At 40.2% G+C, this 14,857-nt stretch overlaps 1 protein-coding gene across 1 annotated transcript in view; it reads left to right on the top strand.

Annotated features, from left to right (window-relative positions):
- Nucleotides 1-14,857, top strand: part of ABCB7 (ATP binding cassette subfamily B member 7) — a 44,707-nt gene that overhangs the window by 17,794 nt on the left and 12,056 nt on the right. Inside the window, exons 4-11 of the mRNA XM_064159370.1 lie at nucleotides 35-154; nucleotides 9,183-9,315; nucleotides 9,748-10,016; nucleotides 11,241-11,329; nucleotides 11,412-11,499; nucleotides 12,456-12,630; nucleotides 14,002-14,159; nucleotides 14,681-14,844. Of these exons, the coding sequence (XP_064015440.1) occupies nucleotides 35-154; nucleotides 9,183-9,315; nucleotides 9,748-10,016; nucleotides 11,241-11,329; nucleotides 11,412-11,499; nucleotides 12,456-12,630; nucleotides 14,002-14,159; nucleotides 14,681-14,844 (1,196 nt within the window). The remainder of the gene's footprint in view (nucleotides 1-34; nucleotides 155-9,182; nucleotides 9,316-9,747; nucleotides 10,017-11,240; nucleotides 11,330-11,411; nucleotides 11,500-12,455; nucleotides 12,631-14,001; nucleotides 14,160-14,680; nucleotides 14,845-14,857) is intronic.

Genomic DNA, 14,857 nt, shown 5'->3' with positions numbered 1-14,857 from the left:
AACATGTGATGTTTCTGTCTGTTCTTTGCAATAGCTGAAAGAGATAGATGCCAAAAAGATTATCAGAGCGATGTTGTCATACGTATGGCCCAAAGACAGACCAGACCTGCGAGCCAGAGTAGCCATATCTCTGGGGTTCCTCGCGAGCGCCAAGGTAAGAGCAGGCACTTCGTTGTATGTGCTCATTGCTGTTCATCTGGAGTTCCACAGGGAATCATTTTACTTGTTATTGTTTAAGGTCTTTTACAATCTTAAGATATGTTTGCTGTATGAGGAGCATACAGGATTAGAAATAATAAATTGGGAGTGTTACTGGGATCTGTGTGCATGTGATGTGTGTGTGCCTGGTTCAGGAGGTGGTGATCGTAGATTTGCTTTGGTTGGAAATTACTTTTAAGGTCATCAAACCTGTATCTAACTACCAAGTCTTGTGAGAAACTGTCAACCTCAGTACCACATCTTTTAAACACTTCCAGGGATGTGGCTCTCTGAGGAGCCCATTGCAGTGTTTGAGAACCCTTTGAGTAAAGAAGTTTCTTGTTATATCCAACCTCCCCTGGTGCAACTTGGAGACATTTTCTCTTGTCCTGTTACTTGCTACAGCCTTCCCTTGGAGAGTTGTAAAGAGTCAGGTCTTCCCTGAGCCTCCTTTGCTGCAGGCTGAACAACCCCACTTCCCTCAGCTGCTCTTTGTGAGACCTGTTCTCCAGACCTTTCTTCGCGATGAACAGAATCGTTTGTGCAGAATCACAGCATGGTGGGGGTTGGAGGGAACCTCTGGAGCAAGTTCTGTTGCTTACATCAGTTTAGTCCAGAATTTTCCTTTGCTAATTAATCATTTAGATCCTATGTTATGGGAAATGTGACTTAAAGGCTGCTTGCAGATCTTGTGTGGTGCTGTATCTGTCAAAGAAGATTACTTCAATGCTCTGTGCCTGTTCTTAACTCTGAGCTCTAGCAGTGTGGTGATAGCTACTCACAACTCTTGAGTGCTATGGAAAAGGGTATTTGAGCTCCAGTTTGGTGTTTCCCTGTGAGATGACAGTGGAATTTCTGTTGTTTCAGGGACTCCTTTGATGTCCTGATGTGAAAGCTGTATGACTTAGTTTTTCATATTGAACTGTGCTTTCATTCAAACGATTTTTCCTGTAGTCTTTTGATTATGAAATAGAGGGTTACTCTTACCTTTGCTTCGTGGTGTGAAAGGATCTCTTATACTCTAGCTTTCCACAGATTAATAGAAGATATAATTCAAATTTTGTTCAAACCATGTAGGAATAGTTCAGAAGAGCAAATATTAACTTGTACAAAAAAAATCTATTGCTTTTGAAGGAAAAGAAATACTTGAATGAAAGATACTGGGGAGTAAATTTCATTTAGGCATAAGGCTCAACTGGATTGCTTCCAAGTATGGCAATTTTTACCAAACATAAAGCTAATGTTAGTATCACGCTGGGATGAGCTAAAGCAGGTACCACTTAGCAATGAATTTAGCACTTAAGTTAGTTGTGCTAGCAACTTGTTAGCATTCAGCAGCGTTGCCATGTTATGAAAAAGGAGAAGCAAATTTAAGATATGTAGGTGTTAAGAGTACTTGGGGGGGAAATGTTCTCAAGTCTTCGAGCTGAAGAGGAAAGGCCACTCTTACAGTCTACAGCTTCTTCTCGTGAGCAGTCTATCAGGTGCTAGCTGGTACTGCCTACAATAGATATCTTGGGGGGTGCTGCCGTTCAGGATGTTGCTGATAACACAGGTAATGATATGCAGAACATGGCATGTCTCTACAAGTCAGCCTTTTAGATGCCTGTGCAAAATACAGCAGTGCTTTACATTAGGCTTAACAACTATCTGGGAAACAGTCTGCTCAAAATGCAGGTGCATTTTGTCTTGCATACTCTGCAATCGTCCTCACCATAATATTTAACTGATTATCAGCTTGGTTTGTTGAGGTTTTCTGATGTATATTTAAGAACACCTCATTTACCAGGTGGATATGAAAATTCTTCTAACTCACTTCCTTTTAAAGCCTCTTCTTAGTAATGTGCATGATATTCCAAAGGCAATTTTGAAATGTTTGAAGTGTTTGGTCGTTGTTTTTTTTTTCTTTGTCTCTTTCTCTTCTGCACTAGGATGGAGAATGTGAATCCAGAATCTACATATGGCAACATTGTACTTTTCTTTTAGAAAATCTGTTCGTGTATCAAGCAGCTTTCTAGGGTGTAATGTAAACACAGTTAATGGCCGGGGTGCATGACTCTTGCAAGCAGCTCTGTGTTTGGTGTAATAGAAAGCTACTGCATTTGCACTGGGAGAGAGATGTTTCCCCCGATTAGAAAATCAGACATTTAGTTGCTCTTTGGGGAGGCAACTGGATGTTTGGATCTCTTTAAGTTTCATACTCCAGGTTCTGTACAAGGCAGCCTGGAAGCTCTGATGTCCAGAGGAGATTCCCATCAGCATAGCAGAAAACCTGCTGAGCTTTGCCCAGGTTTTAGGAGATGCCTGTTAAAGCAGAAATGTGAGCATGTTTGGACAAACAAGGATTTCATTGGGAAAACACACAACTCCTCTTTACAGAATATATAACTGGATGGGGTGAAAAAAAATCACCCATGTCTTCTAGCCAGCTTTTGCTAGTGTTATTTTTGTGCTGTGCCTGTTGTACCAAAGATGTCTTAAAAGAAACGCAGTTGAATGAGTTACCTCTCATCAGCTGAGCTATGCCACCTCTTCCTTTGTGGGGTAAATTTTCTTACTTTCCTCATGTTAAAAATGCATGTAGTTACTGTGACATGGCTGACATGCAGTAGCTTCTTACAGAGCTATTGCAGTTCTGTCATATCTTTGTGCCTTGAACATCTGTTTTTCTTCCAGAGCAAACAAAAGGTCATTTTGTCCTCGGGAAAATGAAATACAAATTAGTTTACCTATAGCTTGCCTAGACCATGTATAATCCTGTGCAGTTTCCTCATTATCCCATTTGGGACTCTTTTGTTCTGACTGCTTGTGAGGTTAATTGCAATGTACTCTATAGACCACACAAGCAGTTTGTTCAAGTTTCTCTGCTGTATAGTTGTGTCAGCACAAGAATGCCAGCATGTCTTTTCTCCTCACTGCAGTCTTGGCCTAATTTCTTTGTGCACTATGAACTTGTCTGCATCTGAAGGATTTAAATCCTCATTATGGATTTTGTCTAAAGGCTGCTTGTTCGTAGGGGTTCACATGGAGAACTCTATGTTCGTGTTGCCTGCTACTAGTCACCTTCCCCTAGAAGAAAGGCTTTTGTAAGCCTTTTGGCCAATTTCTTCTGAGTTTGGCAAAAGTGCTTGGTGAGGTTTTAGACCTCTCTATTTATTATAAAAAAAATCCAAATTGTGATTCTCTGAGACAAAGGCTGTTGGATGGCTTTAGGTTTAGTCTAAGAAAACTCCAGAGGAATCATAGTGGAGAGGTAGGTTATGAAATCCTCAGCCACAGAAAAAAAAAAAGAGGAGTTCATACCCACTTTGATTTGGCTCACCAACAAAACACAAAAGCCCTGGAGAGCATAGCTCCTTGTCCTGGTGCTTGAGAAATAATTTGTCTGTTTAAATCTTCTGGTTGAGTAAAACTCCGTTCCAAAACAAAAGCCAGCTTGTGTGCAGCTACCGAGGAGCCTGCAGTTACAATCTGTCTTGACTGCTTTTGTGGGGCCCAGCTGACTGTCATTGAACAAATTATTGTGATTTTTGGTTCCTTTTTGTCTACACATAACCGCTGGTAGTATTGTTAGCCTTCAAAGTGAGCTGTTTGTATGGCTTTTATGACTAGGAGCTGACAGGATGGAGGCTCCTCTAGGGCTAGTGAGGTCTTTTTTTTTCCCCTTGAAAGATTTGTTGTATTCTGACAAGCTTTAAATTTTTACCTTAAATATTTATAGCTTATCTAGATGTCTGTGATCTGAAAGATGCAACAGAGAGACAGGTGAGAGGAGTAGAGAAAACATTAACTCTGTTTTCAGACACATAGATTAGCCTCTTCAGGTTCTATGTATCTGCTTTTTCCATGTTCCCTCTCCCATTGTTTGTGTTCTCTTGCTGGCGTAGGTGTAGTAAAACCTTCTTTTCTATTCCCTACCTTTTTTCTTCTGTGACACAAGAAGAAAAAGTGCTTGGGCTTCTGAGAAGCTGGATTAAACACATCAGTATGACAAAATCACTTGTCACCTCTGCCAGCCTTTAATGGTTTTTGGCCTCTTGATCACAGACCAAGCACATGAGCCAGAGCAATCTTTCAGGCTGTGCATTTCTAGTGACTGCTAAGACTCTTAAGTCTCAGGAGAAAAAATTATTTGGCTGAGGAGGTGAGACACAAGTGCTGTATTGCAGATTTTGTCTATATGCAAAGATAATGTTACCTGTATGATCAGTTAAGTATCTACCTGTGGTCTTGATGTTTGAGCCCTTTGTGGACTCAGATGGAGTTAAGTAATTACACCTGAAGTTTCAGGTGAAAGCTATTGTCAATTTACTTGTTTTTTGTCTCACTAGGGAAGAGTACATTTCAGATTCTCTTCAAATTCAAGAGAGGCATGGAGTCAGATGCTTCTTCCCTCTTTTGAACCACTTTTTTTACAGTTTCTTTATCAGCCTTACCTCTGCAAGGGAAGGAATTTTCTGTTTGTATTGCCACAAATGGAGTTGTTGGATGTGTACATTTATACTGGTCCAGACATAAATTCAGTCTTCTTCATGTCAGTGTTTCTCCTTGAGCTATTGGCAGAAGAGGAGTTCACTGTAGACCAATTTTATCTGTTTGGGGCTCAGGTTGTCACTAATTCATCTTCTTTATTATACAAAAAATACTGGGAAGAGCAAAATGAAAGGTAAGACCGTTTGCCTTAAAAGTGTGCAGTCCCAGAAGGGAATAGAGATGATGATGTGTTATCATCTTAAAACAGAGCAGTCCTGTTAAAAAAAAAAACAACCAAAAACATTAAACTCATTTAAGCTTGATGCATTTATAGTATAATGTGCTGTTAAATGCAGGCAGTTGAGTTGGGATGGCTTCATGGGTTCTTTATTTGCTTGCCAACAAATTGGCCAAGGATGAGCTCTTAATTTAAAATTACAGGTGGAAGATGTACAAATTTCTATTTAAAAGGGTGCTTTTAATGGAGTTGTTAGCAAGTTTTCAGAAAGGAGGGAGAATATAGATGCCTCATGTAAGACACGGTGGCTTGTCACAGCCTAGGTGTGCTTAAAGCTTTTTGCTCTATGCCAACAAATCAGGGCTGCAGGTAGCTGTGAATTTCTCTAGAAGGCTGAAATTTTGTTTCCATTAACGTGAACGTGATCTCATTGCCTTAAATTGAGCAGGGAAAGGCCTGTTTCTAATAATGGCTTCTCATCTCTCTTGCCATAAACTTTGTCAGATTAACTTTCTTTTTGAAATGACTGGAAAGCAGACGGCCTTGATTGCTAATGAAATGCAATCCGTGCTGCCTTGTTCTTATTCAGGCTTTACCCTCCAGGAGACAGAACGACTATAACCTGAGACAAGGCTTTAAATTTCATTTAAAACTCTATTGGGTAGAATCATATTGACGTAGAAGACGACATTCCTGCAAACTTGTAGGCTGTTACCAGTTAAATTAATTGCAAGTGGGGAACTACAGTTTAAAGAATACACCCCTTTTCTTTAAATGGACTTTAAAATATATCTGGAGTTCTGTTTCTAAACTACCTGTGGTGTGGCACAGTCTGCTGAAGAGTGAAATCCCTGCAGAAGGACTTGTGAGAATCTGCAGCAGATCGAGACGATCTGCATTACAATACTTTTTATTTTCTACTGAGTAGTCCCTCCCAGGAAAGCCTGCTCTTTGTCTGGTTGGTCATCACTGCAGCACGCAGGGCATAGCCACAGAACCCCAGCCTGATGAGGGTTGGAAGGAACCTTTGAGGATCATCTAATCCAGCTCTCCTGCTATTAGTCTTTATTAAGAACAAAATGCCGTCCCAGACCTGAGTTTCTCTAACATGGAAAGCAAAGTGGGAGTTCTTGATTATGCTGGGCAAGGGAGAGGGGGATTTGAATTTCAGGATTGTGAAGATTCAAAATCTCTGTTAATGCAGTCTTGGATTTTTGTAGGGCTTTATGCATAAGGTTTAAGCATTTAATGGCAGCAACCTGTCATCTGCTGGGTGTAATTAGAGTTATCAGATGTTATTGTTTACTGCTGCTTTGATGGCATCTGTTGGCTTTCTGCAGATAATGCTCACGTGGGGTCTGTCTTTTTATTAATGAAGATCTCCACAGTTCTGATCTGTGAGAAGAGAAGCTGGTGCTGACCCACTCTCAGGCTTGCACTGGATACATCTCAGAAGACCGTATCTGAAGCAGGACCTGATCTTCAGCCCTTTCCTTTCTTCAATCACAAACTAACCAGTAATAGGCTCACCTAGATACAGATCTCACCTCTCTTCTCTCAGGATTTGTCTAGATTATATTGTAGTGAACATTTGGAAGTCTTTTTTGTATGTCTGTTTTTTTAAGTCTTCTGTGTCTTTCTTTTAGTGTTTTGGTCTGGCCCACCTGTTTTCTGGTGGGGGGGAGGCTTTTGGGTTTTTTTGGTGCTTTTTGGTGGGGGGATTTTTTAGATGCCTTTTGTTTCTTGTGTATTTCATTGAGGAGAGACAGAAGGAAACAGAAGAATATTGATTCCCTCCTCATTTGCACTGAAAACTTTTGCCTGGAACAGTATTTAAGAAATATAGAATTAAACAGAACAAATTGAAAAAAATAACTTACAAATTTTCCTGTAATCCTGTAGTTAAAAGAAGTATTTCCAAAACTCATTGTAATTGTAATTGCATAGTCATTTGTAATTACATAGCCATTGTAATTACAAAAAGTCTGTCTTCCAACTTAAATTTGGATTCTGAAAGACTTCACCACTCTCTTCGCTTCAGACCTTAGTTTTATCTTGTTAATTTACAGTTTTTTCACTGGGCTTTCAGCTCTGACAGACATCCCTAAATACAATTGAAATCTAAGTGGCTACAGAAACCATTTGGTGGAGAGAGCTGAAATACCTTTGTCAATCTGTTTCTTCACATGTTTCACATAATTTGTCACCTACTTTTTTTTTTTTCTCCAGGTATTGAAAAAAGTAAACCCCAAACCCACAGCAAAACAATAAACCAACTTTAAGCAAAGTCAGCTGACTAAAGTATTTTACCATCAGCTATAAGATTGTAGATCCTAACTGCTAAAAACTTCTGATCCTTGCTTTTATATTTTCACAGAGGCATTTTGAACTAATGAATTGTATTCATTTTGTGAAGTTTGACAGTAAATACTTATTGGTGTGAGTGATGTACCAAGTGAACATAATGATTTAAGAATTTTATGCTTTCTTTAAGATCTTTCAGTATTTCGTCATGCTAGAGTTGTGCAAATAAAACATTAGCTAAAGTTGCTCCCTTTACATCAACAATTGTCTCGCTTTTTGCATGGAGAGGAGCTGCTGTGGTTAGAGAAGATGCATTTGGGTTTCAGTGCTCTTATGAATACATCAGGTGACATGGGATGTGCTAGGTTGTGGATGTGACTTCAATATCCTGTCTGAAAGTTCATGCTGCTAATTTGTAGTGTCGTGTTGGCTGTACGGAAAGTCTCCTGCGCTGCTGTGCCGGATGTTTGGGTTCACGTAGACATTAAGTTACTGTTTCTAGTGATGTTGCAAAAGAAAAGCATCATTTAAATATGAAAGTATTAATAGTCAGAGGAGACAAGTGATGAATTAACTACTTTGGCTTCAGTAGAGCTTTGGTTTAATACATCTCAAGTGACTCGGTGTTACCATGGTCATAGACTCATAGAACACTTTAAATAGGAAGGGACCTTTAAGGCTCATTTAGGCAAACCCCCTGCAGTCAGCAGGGACATCTGCAACTAAAGCAGGAAGCTCAGAGCCACAAACAACCTGATATGGAATGGTTCCATGGATGGGACATCTACCACATCTCTGGGCAACCTGATCCTTTCTCTTGCCTCGCTGAGAGTCCAGTCTGAATCTCCTTTTTTCAGGTTAAACCATCACCCCTCGTCCTGTCACGACAGGCCCTGCTCTAAGGTCTGTCCCCTTCTTCATTATGAGCTGCCTTTTAAGTCCTGAAAGGCCATCAGAAGATCTCCCTGGAGCCTTCTCTCCTCTGTGCTGAACAACTCCAGCTCTCTCAGCCTGGCCTCACAGCAGAGGGCTTCCAGCCCTCATCATTGCTGTCGCCTCCTCTGGCCCTACTCCAACAGGTCCATATCTCTGCTGTGCTGAGGACTTTAGAGCTGACCCCAGGACTGCAGGTGGGGTCTCAAGCCCTATGAGGAGAGGCTAAGGGAGCTGGGGTTGTTTAGCCTGGAGAAGAAGAGACTCAGGGGTGAACTCATTGCTGTCTACCACTACCTGAAGGGAGGTTGTAGCTAGGTTGTGGTTGGTCTCTTCTCCCAGGCAACCAGCAATAGAACAAGGGGACACAGTCTCAAGTTGTGCCAAGGGAGGTATAGTCTTGATTTTAGGAGGAAGCTCTCCACAGAGAGAGTGATTGGCATTGGAGTGGGCTGCTCCGGGAGGTGGTGAAGTTGCTGTCCCTGAAGGTGTTCAAGAAAAGCCTGGATGAGGCGCTTAGTGCCATTGCGTAGTTGATTGGATAGGGCTGGGTGCTAGGTTGGACTGGATGAGCTTGGAGGTTTCTTCCAACCTGGTTGATTCTATGAACAGAGAAGAGTAAAGGGCCAGAAGCCCTTCCTATTGCATATTGCCAGAGCAAGCCACCGTAGTGACAACATCATTTGGTGGCACTGTGAGTGTGCATTGTGTGGTATCTGCTGCCTGATTCACTTCCTGGTCTCGCCCTTGCTGTGCTGTGTGCTCAGCCTCAATTTAAGTGCCTTTACAGTATACAGTTTGTTCAGGATAGAAACTGATATTTAAAAGAAGCCTGCGTGAGAGAGAAACCAACCCAGCAGTCCCAGGAGTAAAGACTTAATAGCATGGGGAATATTGTGCTGGAAATCAAAAGAGCCATCCTGCCTGCATGGAGTGGTTCAGAATTAATGTAACAGGAGGGGATTTCAGAAAAAATAAGGCATGCTACTTCAGTGTTTTAATGCATATGAACTAACAGGTGTGCTCCTGCTTTTAGGCCATGAACATATTGGTCCCCTTCATGTTTAAATATGCAGTAGACAACCTCAACAAGATATCTGGAAACATTCTTAATCTCGAGGCTGCACCAAACACAGTGGCAACAGTGGCAACTGCTGTGCTTGTTGGCTGTAAGTGGCATTCCCAAATCTCTTGGCAAGGGTTGACGTTCTGCTGAAAGGGAGTGGGATGGCAGAGTTCTGACCCAACCATCTAGGATGGTTATTTTGTAATCACTTCTGTGTTATGTCTGTTTCTCATGTTCTGTGACCTTGCTTGTGGTATTCCAATTAAAAAATGAAATCATACTTGCAGAAATGATTCTTGATTCTAATTCTCCCCCTTTCTTAGAACCAGCTGCAAAAGAAACTGATTTAGAATGTCTGCACAATGGTTTAGAAATGAAAACTAGCAGAAAGGTTTGGACCAATTAAGTATAGATTACCTTTGAACTAAAAAGGTTGAAAATATATAACGAATGAGTCTAGTGCAATTTCATGCATGAAGGGAAGTTGGAGATCTAATTACTTTCACTTTGTAAACTTCTTCATCTTTTTTTTCAGATGGTATCTCAAGAGCTGGGGCAGCGTTATTTAATGAAGCTAGAAATGCAGTATTTGGGAAGGTAGCTCAAAATTCAATCAGAAGGATAGCAAAAAATGTTTTCCTGCACCTTCACAACCTGGATTTGGCCTTCCACCTAAGTAGGCAAACTGGAGCTCTGTCAAAAACCATCGATAGAGGAACAAGAGGCATCAGTTTTGTTCTTAGTGCTTTAGTGTTTAATCTAGGGCCAACGATGTTTGAAGTGGCTCTAGTCAGTGGAATTCTGGTAAGTTCATGGGGTGGAATTCTGCCTGTTTGCAGGGTGGGACGCAAGAATAATACATTGATATGTCTTATACCAAGGTCTCCTGAGTGTCAGTTGATTTTGTAACGTGGTTGTGTAAAGGAGAGCAAGACATAATTTTCATATATTAGTTACTTTAACTTGGCTTACTTGAAACTATTTCCACATTTAACTCCTGTCTTCAAACAGTTGTATCTGTGTGGATAGTTTTCAATATTTTTCTTCAGAATTGTTATGAGAAAAAGAAAGCAGAAAAGTCAACTATGCACACAAGTTTCTAATATATCTGAACAAATACTTAGGAAGCAGAGAATAAATGCCCAGGGGTGTTCTGTCCTAGTGTGTTGAGGGTAGAGGAGGGAGTGATTATTGCCTCTCTTCTGAATATTGGTCATTTCCTATCCAAAACTTAAAAGTGAAAATTATCTTCTGGAAAATGGCCTCTCCTTCTTGTACGTTTTAAGATTAGTAAGCTCAATTTTAAACTCTTGTTTTGTAAGTCACACTTCACTGTCTTTGAAATCAGGATCTTTGGATGTTTATATTCTAAAATCTAAATCTTGATTATGTGGCTTTGCTTGAATTAAAAGCAAAGCCCTTGTTCTTTTTTGTTTGTTTGACTGGGTTTTTTTAGAAGGAATTAATCAAATTTGAATGTAACAAAATGAATTAAAACCCCTGTTGGGTTAAATTTTACAGCCTTTGGAAGCTGCAGATCAAGCTGGCTGTCAGCCAGTCTGCCTTGATGCTTTAATTCTTCTCCTTACGCCTTTTCTCTCCTGATGCACCCTGAAGTAGAGCAAATGCTTCATAAATTGTTCTGCAAGGCCATTTATTTCCTCTTCTGCAGTCTTGAGCTTTCTTTCCAAATCCACCAAAAACACACGCAAACAAGTGTTTATTTGTGATGACAGCACAAACATCAGCAACATTTAGGCTCTATAATGGCAAAAAATAACTGCAGTGCTAAGATACACATCTGCTCTTGGTTATCTCCTCCAGCCTTTGTTTTTTTTTCTGTGCCCTTCTTGCTTCTTCTTTTTGAGTTTGTGTCTGCATTTAGCTTTATGCTGTTCAGAATGGGGAGTGTGTTGGGAAAGACCTTTGGAGTTATAGGTTTAGGCTAAGTTGTTACAGTTTTGAGGCAACAGTGAAGTTTTAAAAATCATTGTGACTGTACTTTTCCTCCTCTTTTCAATATTCTAGTATTACAAATGTGGTGCAGAATTTGCTTTAGTAACTCTGGGAACTCTGGGAGCCTATGCAGCCTTCACAATAGGGGTCACACAGTGGAGGTAAGGATGCCTTCAGATTGCTCAGGATGTGTAGTATTGTCTCAGCCCAAGTTCTTGATTGTGTGAAACCTTCATTTTACAGGACTAAGTTTCGAATAGAAATGAACAAAGCTGATAACGACGCTGGTAATGCTGCAATTGACTCCCTACTGAATTATGAGACTGTGAAGGTAAGACCAATCTTTTACTACTAGGCTCTTTGTCTTACTTCTGTCAGCCTAAGGAAGGTGAGTCATAAGATTCATCTTTTAGAGGCTACGTATGTGGAGCAATAGCATGTTTTTAAAACATTATTCATTTGAAGAGTACTATCTGGTAGTGACAGGGCAGCAGGAAAGTTATAAATGGGGCTTGTGAAAATCTATTTGCTAATAAAAAGCGAGACGTTTCTTTCGTGACTGAATCGGCTTGTACTGACCATCAGTTTGTACAAGATGTAAAGTTGGAGTCCTGAAAAAGCTTCTCTTCTTGTTTGCTAAACTGTTTTCTGAGTGTCACCCATGGTGTCTTCTCAAATGGCCATGTGCACTGTTTTCATTACTTAGTGTGATTATTACAACAGTCCATGAAAGAGCAGAACTCTACTGGCTCTTCTGCTACTACTGTTAAAAAAAATCCTGTGGACAGCTTTGAGCTTTTCCAGGCTTATGCTTATTTTGTGCTGCTTTTAATTGGGAAAGCTAGAACTAGACAAAAAAGCACTGGATTTATCTGTGAAGAAGGACCCAGAGGTAAACATGGTGAGAGGTCTTGTTCTAGAAAATTTGCCATCATCACATCAACAAGGATGTTCTGGTATATAGAGGACAGTAACTTCTTTTTAGTACCTAGTGGCAGCTGCTGTTTGGTTTTTGCCATTAATCAGGTAGAAGCTTTGCAAGACAGCCAGCCAATGTAGCGATTTCTGGAGTGTCTCCTTTCTTAGTGCAGAGCCTGCTGAAGTTGGCTCCTGTTTTTGGCTTGACACTAATCTTTTCTCTTTATCTGTATAGAAGCGTTGGCTAGGGGTTGTGTGTCTATCTGTGTCTGCAGTATGTTTGTAGTGAGTTTTATCACTGGCTAAATACATACACAGTCCAGTATGTTTGGGAATGTGACAGTTAAACAGTTTTTGTCTATATCTTAGTATTTCAACAACGAAAAATACGAAGCCCAACGGTATGATGAATTCTTGAGGATATATGAAAATGCTTCCCTGAAGACTACCTCTACTTTAGCCCTCCTGAACTTTGGACAGAGTGCTATCTTTAGCATTGGCTTAACAGCCATCATGGTGCTTGCCAGCCAGGGCATTGTTGCAGGTAACTCATCTGTCTACAAGCTAAAAATGACTGTCATTTACCTTAATTATAGATAATAGAAGTGTTAATTAACTTAGGGTTCATGTGATAGTTCATTTTGAGTGTTAGGGATATTTCTGTTTCTTGGAGTGTTATTAATTCTGTCACATATACACAGCAGTATCTAGCATGATTTTATAGAAACGTTTTAAATGTTTAGCAGTTAGCAAAAGATCCTAAGAAAATTGCAACTTTGGGAGGTTTCTGTTGAAGGATTATCAAAGACACTTCTGTAAATACAAATATTTCCATAGACTTTATACAAAGATCCTTTCTTTTTACCCTTTTTTCTTTCCCGTGTTGGCAAGATGCAGAACTTTTCCCCAGTATGTGTATACTTCTGTGCTTTGTCTCCAGTGGTTTTACTACCACTATTCCCCACTTTCCTTAGGTTAATAAGGGCACATTATTAAAATGAGGTTTTAATCTCTCTTTGTCTAATTTACTTCATAAAGTGAAGCCTGCTTGTTTCAGAAAACACAATACAGGCTCCAAATACAGAAGGTAAATGCAGCATGAGGATGAGACTTAACTAAAGCAATGTGATTTTAAAGTAAAAATAATGATGTTTAAAACATTGTTAGTATCAGATGAGTTTGAAGGGTCGACCTTTGTATGTTGTCTTTGAATCTGATTTGCTCTTTTAAGGAGATGCCTTGACAGGGAAGAGTTAAACTGTGAGTGAGTTAAGTCAGGAGTTGCAGTTTATGGCTGTCCTTAGGAAAATTTAGGATAGCCTTTAAGCAGGATGATAGAAACTATGGCTTTAAATCATCTTTGTGGACCTGTTTTAGCTGAACTGACCTAGCACTTGCCTTTAGTAGTGTGTCATCCTGAGTGCTCCCTTGATCAGCCTGTTGGATGTTAAGCTGCCCAGAGGTCCCCACTGTGTGGTTTAGCAGCTCTGCTGTACATAGCAAGAATGGCCTCACTCTTGATAATGACAAATTCCATCATTTGAATTTGTCTGTGGCTGATTGTCGCTTTCATGTATTAGTTCTCCCCCTTCTAACTGATTTAGACCTCATCTGTGTTTCTTTCTGTGGAACTGTCAACTTTACAATCTAATGTTTTCTGTGACTTTCCTGATGTGTTGCTTGTCTTATTTTCCAGGTGCTGTTATATCTCTTAAGAGAAACCCACACAAATATTGCCATTTCAGGCACCTTCCTGATCTTCTGGGAGTGTTTTGTTTACTGTTTAAACCGCTGGGTTTAAAGATGGGATAAAAGCAACTAAATTTGATTGATTATTATTTTTAAACCTTTTGGTGCTTCCTAACAAGACAACCTTTCAAGTCTCCTTATTCTTTCACATCCCTTTTGTCTTAAGGCAGCCTTTCTGTTGGAGATCTAGTAATGGTGAATGGATTGTTGTTCCAGCTTTCTCTTCCCCTAAACTTCCTGGGAACAGTATACAGAGAGACAAGACAAGCACTCATAGATATGAATACCTTGTTCACGCTTCTCAGTGTAGATACCAAAATTAAAGTAAGTAGTAGCTTATTTTCCTAAAGTATCTGGGTATTTCATGAGTCTGGTTTCTGGTGGTGCCACCATTTCACCCTGCTTTTAGTTTCTCTTCAGGAAAGATGTTGTGTAAGGATGCTGTTCTGCCTCCTCTTTAAGTGCAGCTTGTGCAACAGCAGCTTCTTTTTTTCTTGCAGAACCTTCTATTGACAGCAGAAGTAGCTTCATGGAAGCTGTGTTTGTACTGAGGTTGTTTTATTTAAGTATTCATGCCATGTGCTGGAAATTTTATCAGTAATTAATGATGCAGAATTTATTACTGCAAAGGAAGTTATGAGGCAGTGTTTACAGGAGAAATTTTTACCTTCTGTGAGGAAAAGGGTGAACAAACCTATTCCACTTGTGAGTTGTAATTACTTTCAACATACCCAAGCTGCGGTGTCTGTCCCTTTTTTTTGAGCTAGGAAATGGACAATTCATCTTGTTGAACCGCTTGAGATACCTTCTGGGCAGTAGATAAAGTGGTACTTTTCTTTTAACAGGACAAAGAGCTGGCTCCACCCCTGCAGATCACACCACAGACTGCTTCCATCGCCTTTGATAATGTGCATTTTGAATACCTTGAGGGGCAGAAAGTCCTCACTGGAGTGTCTTTTGAAGTCCCTGCAGGAAAAAAAGTGGCCATTGTAGGAGGTAGTGGGTCAGGGTGGGTAAATGGA

The sequence above is a fragment of the Pogoniulus pusillus genome, chromosome 19 (assembly GCF_015220805.1).
Source record: "Pogoniulus pusillus isolate bPogPus1 chromosome 19, bPogPus1.pri, whole genome shotgun sequence".
In the NCBI taxonomy this organism is placed as follows: Eukaryota; Metazoa; Chordata; class Aves; order Piciformes; family Lybiidae; genus Pogoniulus; species Pogoniulus pusillus.
Note: the sequence above shows the minus strand (reverse complement) of the source record. Positions and strands in the feature narration are given on the sequence as shown.